The sequence below is a fragment of the Mytilus californianus genome, unplaced genomic scaffold (genome assembly GCF_021869535.1).
Source record: "Mytilus californianus isolate M0D057914Y unplaced genomic scaffold, xbMytCali1.0.p SCAF_9, whole genome shotgun sequence".
NCBI lineage: Eukaryota > Metazoa > Mollusca > Bivalvia > Mytilida > Mytilidae > Mytilus > Mytilus californianus.
The window spans coordinates 62,014,457-62,027,343 of record NW_026262745.1 but is presented as its reverse complement, the minus strand read 5'-3'; the positions used below and the strand labels follow the sequence as shown (position 1 = coordinate 62,027,343).

At 32.0% G+C, this 12,887-nt stretch overlaps 1 protein-coding gene across 1 annotated transcript in view; it reads right to left on the bottom strand.

Moving 5' to 3' along the window:
- The window catches only part of LOC127713940 (uncharacterized), a 28,429-nt gene extending 20,158 nt beyond the window's left edge, over positions 1-8,271 (bottom strand). Inside the window, exons 1-3 of the mRNA XM_052219894.1 lie at positions 8,181-8,271; positions 6,557-6,669; positions 4,623-4,740 (exon numbers count right to left, since the gene is read on the bottom strand). Coding sequence (XP_052075854.1) covers positions 4,623-4,740; positions 6,557-6,661 — 223 coding nt within the window. The 5' untranslated portion in view covers positions 6,662-6,669; positions 8,181-8,271. The remainder of the gene's footprint in view (positions 1-4,622; positions 4,741-6,556; positions 6,670-8,180) is intronic.
- Between the last annotated feature and the right edge of the window lie 4,616 nt (positions 8,272-12,887).

Genomic DNA, 12,887 nt, shown 5'->3' with positions numbered 1-12,887 from the left:
AATATATTTTTAGTTTCTTATGCTTTTTGTTATGTATTTGTTATCTCTGACGTTGTTATTAAGAAACACATGCGTGGTGAAACCGGAAGTGACGCTGGTTCAGTCATATCTTGTACAGTTAATTGCGTAGGCAGTTTATCAATCTTGTGTATACTTCTTTTGTTTTTAGGTTTATATACACAAAATATGAACAACACAGTAAAAAAAATGAACGTTCCAGCTACACAAACAGATGCTAAAATTCCATAACACGTCTGCATCTCCATTGTTGAACAAAACCAGTTTTGGTATGAAGATGTTTCATTCGCGGCTGCAAAGATACATTATTTTTATTTATTTATTATCAGTTTGCATGTATTGATGTTGATTTTATATAAACAATTTCAGAGTATACTATTAACATTATGTTAACCCTCTGTAATTTTGTACGAAATGCATGTAAGCCTTTTCCTCAACAACCCACTCAGTATACTTTATTTCATTATATACAAAAAAAGAAACCAAATTCACAATTGATAATACATTTTCGATTTATTGTTATCTGTATAATTTTCATACCGTTTAACATTCAGTTAAATCCACTCGTTTCAACGAAATCCAGAAACATTGTAGTCCCGCCCAATATTTCATTTAATTACAAGTCGTAATGTGTTATTAAAAAAAACAAGTGCACGGACCTATAATTATTGTACTATATGAATGATGCATTCGACTTCCTTTCGTGAAAACTATTTCATTGATAACATTGTTGCTACTTTTAATTTTAGCAATGAACCTCCTTAAGTTGACACGTTAGTCATTGATCATTGAGGAAGACCGTACGGTGAGCTGTAGGTGCTTACATCCATGCATTGTCAATTGGTATCTAATGGATGGTTGTCTCCTTGGATATCGTACAACATCTTTGTTTTTATGAATCAACCGTTGAAACATGTTTTTTTTTAAAGAGAAATGTGTATTGTATTTGAAAACTGTATAGTCATTATTTACCAAAGTGTTGCAATTTGTAACCTATACTGATCATTTCTCATGTTTGCAAGTATTTCCTCGTTACAGCACCTATGTTAGTTTGTTGTCGACTTCCTAGTATAGTTACAATTACTGTGTAATTAAATTTCCTTTTTTCAACCTGTCTTTTGTTATTTTTGCGGGTTTGGGAGATTTTTGTTAACAAAAAAAATTCAGTCTAGATTCCAAGGAAAACGAATGTCTCTTTGCTATGGTTTGTGTATAGCATCTTTAATAATAAAGCTTCCTATGAACCAATACATACACTAGCTTGTAATCCTAGCCATTTGCCCTTAGAGAATTGAACGCAGCAAAAACATTTGCTTTGGTCTTTATTTGCAATTTCGATGCTAGACTTTTTGATTTTTACAGTCATTTTTCTAAGAAACTCTAACACATTCTGACCAGAACAATTCATTAATACCTAACATGTACATCCACTTACAATAGCTATTGTTACTGCTGATCGATATACTGCTTCCTGTTGAAACACTACTTTCTGTTGTAACAATACTTTCTGTGGTAACACTACTTCCTGTTGTAACACTACTTTCTGTTGTGACACTAATTCCTGTTGTAACACTATTTTCTGTTGTATCACTATTTTCTGTTGTATCACTATTTCCTGTTGTAATCTCATTTTCGGTCGTAGCACTGCTTGTTGTAGATGCGTCTGATGTGCAATTGACTATAAAAATAAATACTTATCATATATAGCAAAATATTGTCAATAAATTCAAGTTTTTCATTTATGATATATGTAAGAGTTGTGTTACCAAAATGTTTTATTGAAGTAGAATATTGTTACGGCTATCTCGCATCAGAGTTCCAGATTCTGACCCGCTGAAAACCTATTGACTGTTAACCAATCTAGGGCACCTGACGTTATTTCCGGTATCAAGTTCGATTCATATTTCTTTTCTTTAGTTTTGTATTTGGTTTTAGTTATACTTTGTTTGTTACTATTTACTATATTCTTATCTGTTCTGCATGTGTCATATCTTTTTTCAAACTAACTTGCAATGTTCGGTTGTGCTTCCAAAATAGAGGATTCACTACCAGTGGGTTTTCAAAAATAAAAACTAGACATTCATTAATGTCTTTGATAAAAAAAAACAATTTAACATTTTTATTCAATGTGTGAAAAATAATCTAATATCTTATTTGTGTGGGTAGACAATTTGAATATGTGATTATGGGGAGGTCAACAAGGCATTAATGTAAAACTAGAATATTGGATTATGACAAACCTTCCGATGCAAACTCCCACTACCCCCCTTCCCCCAATCCTTTTTTTTTTTTTTTTTAATTTTACTCAAATTCTTTTTACCGTTATTCTCCTTTAATTTCATTCGGGAAATGATCAAGTACATACATGTATAAATGAACAAAAATTCAAAGTACAAAGCAGCATTTATTTAACGACAAAGAACGTAACAGTAGGTTTACTTTTATAATATGTCTAGGTTAGTCTATGGAAAGGTATATGCTATGAAATTTAGAGCGAGGGGCTTGCCCCGAGCTCTTAATTTCATAGTATATACCTTTTCATAGACTATCCAATTTAGCACATATTTACAACTCGAGTAATCTTTTAATTGGTCTATAATTGATAGTTTATTTTGGCTGACTACTTGTATCACAGGTGTTTGTAAAACGGAGCTCATTATCGAATTTTATGTTTTGTAAATCTACTCACTAGTATCATTGTAAAATATGTGATTTCAAAAGGCCCTAGTGACTCCAGAATGAAAAGATGATAGCTGCTGGTGTAAGTATGTATATTGATATAAAGCGGTGTTTTACTATACATGTACTTCTTTACATGGTAAGATGACAAAATTAATTGACCAAAAGCAGACAATAATTAAATTGCAGTGGAAGCTTTATATGTTTTGAAAACACTTTTCAATTTCACAGTAAAACTAAAGTTATAATAAATTAAGATTATTTGAAACATATAGATAGTTTGTCCCCCTAGATAGTCTAGCGGATAGCATTAAAAAGAAACTACCAATAGATCAGAGATTATAGGTTTTGTGTTTTTTATGGGGTTTTTTTCAAAGTAAAAACTAAAAGATTAATCAGAATATGTATATATATATATAGGTGGCACAATCTCTTCAGACATTATCACGGTTTTTCAATTCAAGACATGCATGAAATATTTGCCACTGGACATTAAGCAACCAGTAATCATTCAATCAATTCATGACGAAATAGATCAATTTCCCCAAGAAAGTTAATAAAATCACCAAATTGCCTTAATTTCCCTTCACAATAATTCATAGTTACTGTACACACTTTTTTTTATGTACAAAGTAGTTGCATTGATGATAAATTATTACAATTTTAAGATAGCCCTGTACTCTAATCAAGGTATAAAGAACCATATTTGTTACTCTTTATTTAAATGAAAAAACTTGCAATTTTCAAAATCATTATTTAATTCCAAAGATTTTAATAGCAGGATATGTAAAAATCAACGTGAAAACTAATTACAAACTATTTAATTTAATTTGGAAATTTTATTTCAAAATAGCCAGTGGCAATTTTTGTTTTCATATCTTGATTACGATACAATGAAATCTTACCCTTGTGGTCATTCATGCGTAGTTACTTAGTACACGGAAAAAGTATGTACTATGAAAATTAGAAGGCAAATTCAAGCAATATGAGTGGACGAGAAGTTGTAAGTATGTGCTAAATTCTGGTTACAAAAATGTTTTAATTAAGACAAAGACACTAGACTTCACACATACTAAATGGATCGACAAACATGCATGCATATATATACTAATGATATAAGCGTTTCCACTTTAATATTATTGCAGAACAATGTATCAATCGATATGTTAAGTCCATTACTACAACCTCCAAAGCATTTTTAGAAAATGTTCAGATGGATAAATACTTTAAAATAATGTATTTAAAAAAAATCACAAAAAAATCATCATTAAGACTGTAGTGCTACCTTAAACACGCAATGAGTGTGATTTCCTGACTGTAGTTGATACACTTAACTACTAAAAAATCACTTAACATTGATTTGTTAGTGTAACATTAAACTTAAATGAACAAATCAAGGGTATAACTCAGGAACGCAGTCAAAATCTAATTTAACCTGTGTTAAATGGCCTCTCTGATCTTTTTCAAAGTTTCAATTGATAATATCAGGGATAAAACCTGAACTTCGTATTTACAATCAACAATCACTTTTCATTAAATTAAAACTATCCTGTCTGCATCCGAAAACCCGCTAGAATGGCATATATTGTTATCGTATATATAGTGAAAAGGCGAATTTTGCTTAAAATTTAGAAATATCTTAACTGGCTTACTTATCGACATACATGTAATAATGTATTACTTATAAATAAGAGTCTAGAACAGATTTTAAAAATAGCGAACAATTGACTGAAAAATTATGATTACAACAAAAAAGGCAGAACAACTATTAAAACAGAAATTAATGGGGTCTAAAATACAAAAAAATAGAGATTAATTGAGAGAAAAAAAAAAACAAAGAAAAGATAAACTCGCCAAAAATAAAGAATATAGAAATTTAGACACTCAGATAATGCAATAAAGATTCTTATGTTTTCAAATCTCACCTATCGTCGATAGTGACAGTACGCCACCAGTGGATGTTGCAACTCCTGGTGACTGTGATGGTTCGCAGCTTCCAGCACTAACACTGGTAAGTACAGTTGTACCAGAATAAGCCACTGCCTTCAAAATAGCAAACGCTTCTATTTCATGACATGTGCATATTATGGCTGTTTTTTTACTTCGGTTGCTTTTTTGCTTGATACTCAACCGATTTTTTCTGACGACAATACATTTAACAATTTAACATAGCAAACTATATATATGAAAATACTTTTATAAAGAATATACGTTTGACAAAGCATTTGTAGTTCATGTTAATGTTCTATAAATGTCATACATTTCTCCTGGATATATCTATGGAAAACAAGAAAAGTAAATTGTCACCACTAAATAATTTCTAATAAGCAAGTTCATAGACACCGATGATCTTTATTATATATGTGTTCATAAAACCTTATTATGAAAACGATGGTATCAATATTATGAATTAAACCATAATTAAACATTTAAGAAAGTTAAATGCAAGTTTTATGTTACGGCGGGTAACTGTCTCACTGCCATTGAGGTGCATGTATCTCTTTCAATCATAACCCTTTGTGGTCAAAATATGGTAGCGCACATTGTATCTTTTAAAATATTTTTTTTTCTTTCATTCCCTTTTTATTATGTTTATTTGTTTATGTATTGTGTCAATAAGCTTGGCTCGTTGGCTATATTCATTTGGTACCAGCTGATCAGAATCAGGTGTAAATAATTGTTTTCGGTTTCAGAACTGTGAAAATATCAGGGAGAAAAGTGTCTAAAGGATTATTTTAAAATAGGGTTTAATAGTAATATTGTCCCCTAATTTGCAAATTCACTTTTACATCTTATTCACCACATAATTAATTAAGCTCTCAATATTTACTGTCTTTAAAAAAAAATACAAGAAGAACCCTGCCTAAAGTTCGAATGTCTGTTCAAAGTCAGGAACAGTGACAGTGGCTGTAATATAATAATCTTCATTTTTTCTCAAATTACGACAATTATGTAGTTAAGGATGTTTGCTCCTCTTATATTTGAATTTTTGCCAGATTATCGGAATCCTCTGGTTTTATCCATATATTGCCATTAAAAAATTTTGCCCACTGTCCCCTTCTTTTCTTTTTATATTTTTATTACATACAGTTTAAAAAGCCATATTTGAAAATCTTATCAAATTCTTGTTATTTTTTCATAGTTTTTGAAAGAAAAAAGGTGCCAATATTAAATGTATGAAAAATCTAGAGAGAATCATTTCCCGCCAAATTTTCAATGGCTTATATCTCGAAAACAAGCACACGGACCCTTCATTTTTTTCTGCTTTTTTAGTTCCTTTACTTATATACTATCATTTTAGAACAGTCTTTTAAAAAGCTTGTTATTTTGAAACAGAGTAGCAAACATCCTTAAGATTAGTATATGCCTACTAGTTTTACTTAAACTAAGACAATAACTTCCACACGATAATCTGAGCGTAGACAGTATAGGCTGTGCTTTGAATGCTCATATGGTTGGGATGGTCGCAAACATTGAAGTATTTTGCTTATGTATTTAACTACTAATATTGAAGAGCCTGGGTGGGGCTTTACTTTTATTAATGTTTTGGACCATTTTTTTTATTCTTTATTTTGTTTTGTCCATAATTATCTCTCCTTTATATTTTAGCACCCCAGTATTGAATGTTCTTTTCTTTTTTTTTTCTTTTTTTGCTCTATGTTTTCTATTCTGTGAACATCATCCAGACCCTCACATTTTTATGTCTCCTGATTCGAACGAATGTGTTCGCAAGTCTAGTAGGCGTTTCTGGTGAAGTTTGTTCCCGAAACAACTGTCTTGCATGAATCATTGGATTCGTTGTTTCTTTTTGCAAACACTGCCTGTTAGTAATTGAAAAAAGTGAATTAAAATCACTTACCAAACAGGAAAATCGAAAATAATTAACGCTGTCTACTGTGCCTGGATTATATACACTTATATACGATGTACTTCCACTTGATATAGAGGCGACACAATGCAACATTCCTTCGCCTTATGGTCGAAAAAAGTAAAACGCATTTAAACATTCGTTTGAATTTCTGTAAGAATTTTCTAACCTAGTTTATATATGTTTTGAGACTGGAAAATAAATTACAAAGATGACAAAACAAATCTGTATTTTAGAACACAGAAAGTCTTAAATATTTTCATGTATTCTTAACCTTCAATATATCCTGCGTGCACTGTTTACACTTTTGAATGTTTTTTTGATTTTAGCTTCATCAATCAGTAATTGTCGATTTGTTTTCAATCCGTTGTCTTTGTGGGTTTTAAAGATTGATACATGCTAGCATACATGTATATGAAAAAAAAACTATATTGATATCAATAACCATCAACCTATCGAGCTTATGTTAAATTTGCGTTGCAAAGTCAAAAGCAATTAAAAACTAAACCTGACCAATTTCAGTAGCAAGAGCGACCAAGGGTACAATTGCAAGAGAGACTTAGATCTTAGTTTGTATAGAAATTACTCAAATTTATCAATAGCAATTAATAAAAAACAAGAATGTGTCCATAGTACACGGATGCCCCACTCGCACTATCATTTTATATGTTCAGTGGACCGTGAAATTGGGGTCAAAACTCTAATTTGGCATTAAAATTAGAAGATCATATCATAGGGAACATGTGTACTAAGTTTCAATTTAAGTTGATTTGAATTCAACTTCATCAAAAACTACCATGACCAAAAACTTTAACCTGAAGCGGGACGGATGAACGAACGGACGCACAGACCGAAAAATATAATAACCATCTACTATCGTAGGTGGGGCATAAAAATGATGTTCGTAATAATTATACTACTCTGGTAGCAGTGACAATGGAAGGCTGGTTGCCTTGGAGATTTAGTCTACCAACAGTAGTGTCAACCAGATGATTTAGTTAACCGATGATATATTAATATATAGTTAACAACGTGCTACATTTACTGCGATCGAAGCGCTTCTCTGGATAGCTTCCATCTGCGCATGCAAGGAGTTGTATCCAGATTTATCTCCCTTCCCTTCGTCTCTGCTTCTTCGCTACGTGATTCTCGTACCACAGCTTTGAGACGTCAGCAGACATTAACAGAGACGTCACAATGTGTGAGGAGGCGTTATCAAGCTTACATTCGTCAAGCGTAAAACTGTTTAAATGATGGGCAATGTAATAGAACGATGAAAAGCAGTGGCGAATCCAGAAATTTTCATAAATGGGGGCCTAGTGACGACCTAAGAGGGGGCCCGCTCTAGTCATGCTTCAGCTGTGATTCCCTATATATAATCAGCCAAATTGTTTTCCACAAAGGGCCCCCTCCCCCCAAATCGGTCTCTGAAAAGATTATCGGGGTTTATACGTATGGATATCGTTCAATATCATCCGCTCGACACAATTTTAAGCGCTCACTCGCCAAAAAAGTTCACATTGTGGCTCGCGGCGTATGATTTACGATATCAATGGGTAGAAACCCGATAACCTATACCGCACTATTCCTCCCCTTAGAAGATAATATTACTTACTTGAAAACAGCTGTAGTGAGCTGCATAATGTGTAATTAAATGTTGCTGTAGTTGTGTCGGAACAAATATCTACATTTGAGGCAGCACTACAAAACACAGATCCTCCATGTGTGTATGTATATGAGTGTGTTCCTTGTAATATAGGAGGAAAATCAATCAAAGCTGAGGATTCATACCCTGTAGAAAGAACGACACCTCAGTTTCTACATAGTCTTTCGCTATTTATAAAACCAATTTCAAATCGAGGTAGGAAGACGCCCGATAAAAATATTTTTTGAACAATTGTTTCTCTTATATTAATTTAATGACTGATTAAAAAAGGCATTCTGGTTCTGAATGCAACGAAAGATTGATACAAATATAGACTTTCGAGGCGATATCTAAGAACTTAAAAAAAAAACCCATTAATTTTATATTTATGATTGATTGTTATTGAGTATCTTTTTTCACAGTTGACGACATATGTGTTCCAATTGTAGTTACCATAATCCCGTTCTCTTATCTTGAATGTGACTTACCGAATTAGACTTAACACCAGGTTTGAACTTACATGAACAACACGACTTGTGTCACATTTGGAGCAGGATCTGAGGGCTAGATAAGAGACGATAACCAATCCGCTATTGTGCGATGCTTTATCACTTGATAAAGTTTATTAACGTATTCTATAGGAATAACACGTCGGGTGTCACATATTGAGCAGGATCTGCTAACCCTTCCTGAGCCCCTAAGATCACCCCAGCTTTTGGTGGGTTTCGTGTTGCTCAATCTTTGTTTTGTTCTTTGTTGTGTTTTGTATACTGTTGTTTGTCTTTTTATCTTTTAATCCTTTTTCGTTTTTTTTTTCATATCATTGTCAGTTTGTTTTCGACTTGTGAGTTTGATTATCTCTTTGTTATCGTTGGTCTCTCTTTTAAGCGCACAATAAAAAATTCATGTTTATAAGTAAATTGATATTAAACCTTGTCTGACAGCCATATGGAATTCCTCGTCTCCAGGTGGACTGGAGGGTGAACAGTACGTCGAGGTCGACCAAGATGTAATTGCCGAGCTGTATGTTTCAAGGTAGGCGCGTTCATTAACACCATTTGACTGATAATCTAAAAAATATATAAAAAATGAGTTGATGTTAATAAAAAAATTTGACTTATGAATAAAGTATGTTGAGGAAACATGTGTAAATATCTTGAATCTATTTTGAGCGATGAATCAAAATGTTTTCTTTGATATTGCTATAAGGTTTTGTCCTTCTAACGTGTAATTCAATCTTTATTGATGTTCGCTTCTCCGTTTCAAAATAATAAGCTTTTTTAAAATACTGTTATAAATTGATAGTATATAAATAAAGGAACTAAAAAAGCAGAAAAAGAAAAGAGAAAAGATTTTCAAATATGGCTTTTAAAACTATATGTAATAAGATTGTGAAAAGAAACGTAGGGGTTAGCAGGCAATTTTATTTATTGGCACTACATAATAAACCCAGCGGATTCCGAATATCTGGCAAAAACTCAAAATCAAGTGAAGCGAACATCCTTAACACAAACTGAAGCCGTTTCAAAATTGACACTATTATAAATTGGTGTATGGCTTTGGTGTACATTTTGTACTTCTGCCGGTCGAAAAATTGCATTACATAAAACTTTAACGTATCCAGATGTATGTCGATTTATGAATATGCTTCCTACCATTTCACATAATTGGCATTTTAAAAACGTGTAGTAATTATAATTTTACGTGCTTTCGTGCGTGCAGCTTGTTGTTTACCGTTTTTCTTGCATATTGGTGGGAAAGCCACATGTACACTTTTTTTTATTTATTTTTTGTTCATCGTGAAATGGCCATTATATTTTCCATTCGTCCATTCAACAAAAATCTACCATCAAGGGACGTAAACAAAGATTATGTCTTGTAATCTGGCATTTGTCTACAATCGGCCGTTTCCGTTTCTCTATATAACATCGAAGGGGAGTAGCGGATTAATCCGAGGATTGCCGATTATCTGGTTACATGATAGTATACTTTATCGATGTTGAATAGTACGAGTGTGCGTATTTTATAGTCGCTCAAAGAAACTAGGACCTTTTTTCTTTTTTTTTATTACCTGCTAAAACATAGTAGTAGAAAGAATTATCCGTCTCATTTGTCCAGTGAATACACAAATACGGTATTATGGTGGACGAAAAAAAGCTCAATGACGAATCTCCGCTAAAATAGAAAGAAAATACCAGTGTTAAATTTCACAAGTACATAAAAACATTTTTATTTATGAATCGATCTATCTATCGCTGACAAGGTTGAACATCAGTACCGATTAACTATCTTTACAGGAGTTAAGTCCCTTGGAAATGTGAATAATATGAAGACTTCATTGTAATCGTCCGTATGCATATCAAACGTTTTGTAACAGTATTCAATGTCCATAACATACGATTTGTTTTCTCTTTGTATCTGCTCTATATTGGTGTGTTTGTGTATTAGGTTGACTATTCAAGATCATAAGCATACTTTCAGAGCATACCTGTTTAATTTTTTTTGTTAACTTATTTGTGTGCATGTGTAAAATGACAAAAAAATGCAATTTGTCCGTAGAATCCGTAGCAGTACATAGAGAGCTTGCTTCGGATTAGAAAACGCATGATACCTGTATACATTTTAAAAAGGCAATGGATTGCAATAGCGACTGAAAATGTCATACACACAGCATACAGTTTACGTTTAGTTGTACAGACATATTTTATACAAATATTTTACAGACAGATAGAAGTTCAAAGAAATTAATAAAAATGATGTAGTATGTTTAAAGATGTCAAAAATAAAAATACCACGGTTTAAATATAATAATTATGATTGAAATCAGAAGTGTTGACATAGATTCAGATTCTGAATAAAGATGGTAATACAGTTTTCCTACCGAAACACAAAGTAATTGTTAGAAGTGTCTTCAGCTACGCATGTCCAAGTTGTGACTGAGGATGCGCCAAGTGTAACAACCCAACCGGAAGTCACCTGTAATGTTGCCTTGGAGATTGTAAGTGTGCCTTCCGTACTATCATACCAAGTTCCGTCCCACGTTACAGGAAATGTGCAACAGAAAATGTCTGAAAATATCGAAAAATTAGCTATTGTGATTTGATGTTTACTATTTCTATAAAATATTTTTCGTCATGTTTGTGAATACCATTGATAGTTCTTAATTTTATTACATATCATTATACTAAGAAAGTACCCTTGATATTTGATTTCGTTCTAATGGTAAAATTGAACAAGTTTATACCTACTAAAATTGATTGTTCGATCGAGCTACACGTGCAAAAATCTTCAGACTATAGTCAGAGAGACATTAAAAACTTGATCAATACCACAATTATAAGTAGTTGCGTAAAGTTTAACCTCATAATATAATCAATAGAAACAATTAAGCTTCGTTTTTTGTTTAAACCCTCTATATATTTAAAGTATGTTATTCAATTATCTCTTGAGAGAATTACCAGTAAATCTATTAAATAGATTTAAGGTTTTGCAAAATTAGAATTATCTTCCGACACGAGTTGATTTACAATATTTTACATAAGTACAAATGTATCTGATTCAGAATATATTCGAAGTTTGGTTTGAATGCAATAAAATTGTCTTAAACAATGTAGATTCTGAAAAAGCCATACGCAACCAAATTTTGTTCACGCAAATTTATCATGACGTGAGTTTCACTTTCATTTACATGAATTTAACTTCACGTGAATCTAATGTGATACAATATTAATGGTGTCCACGAGGAAAAAACATCCTAACATTAAACTATTGTTAAAAACTATTATTTAGTAATGCATTTACCATATCTTCTTTTGAAATGTTAACATTCATGTAATCGAAAATTTTCTTTTTTTATGTGAAATTCACGTAAACAATTTTACGAAAATAACGTAAACAAAATTTGCCTGACGTGTATATTTATCAGGTCAAATTTTTCAAGGAAATATTCAGTAATTTATCAAATCTGTTGCAGACTTTACATTTAACTGTTAAACTCAGAAATATAAAACATAATTAAGAACCATTTTTAAAGGTATTTCGGGAACTGTTATACAGCAGATATTCATTTTATGCCATTTTGTCTTACTGACAACTCACCAAATATCCTCATGTTTAAATATTTCCACTCGTGGAAATAGAGTTTCACAAAAAGTGTTTCCGTTTGCTGCTTGTGACTAGTTATTAGTTATTAGCAGTACAAAGATTCCATGTGCAGTAAAATATATCTTTACCATCTAAAGGATCTGGTATCCTTACTGGTTTCCTTTTCTAACGTTTTGATTGCATTACACGAAACTTTCAGTGTTTTGCATGGTTGATGTAGATATTAAACCGCGATCCCCGCAAAGTTGATACTTTTGGAAACCTCTGTATTCAAATCTAACATATAAATGTCACGTCTAAAAATTTTCGTAAACATTTTTAATGCACCAATTTCTTTTGGAACTGCATGATAAAAGATATTGAAAAACATGGTTTTTTGCTCTTGAGCCTTTTTTTAATTTAAGTTTAGGTCATTGTTTTTTTTTCTTTCTTTAATCATGTACCGAACATTTAAAGTGTGTTTTCGTTGTGTTTTCCACTTCAAATTTTTCTTTCAGTAAAAATGATTTAATGTGCTAGGCGTGCGTTTCGTCTTAAGAGACTCACCTATGTTCTCTGTTCTCTGACAAAAAA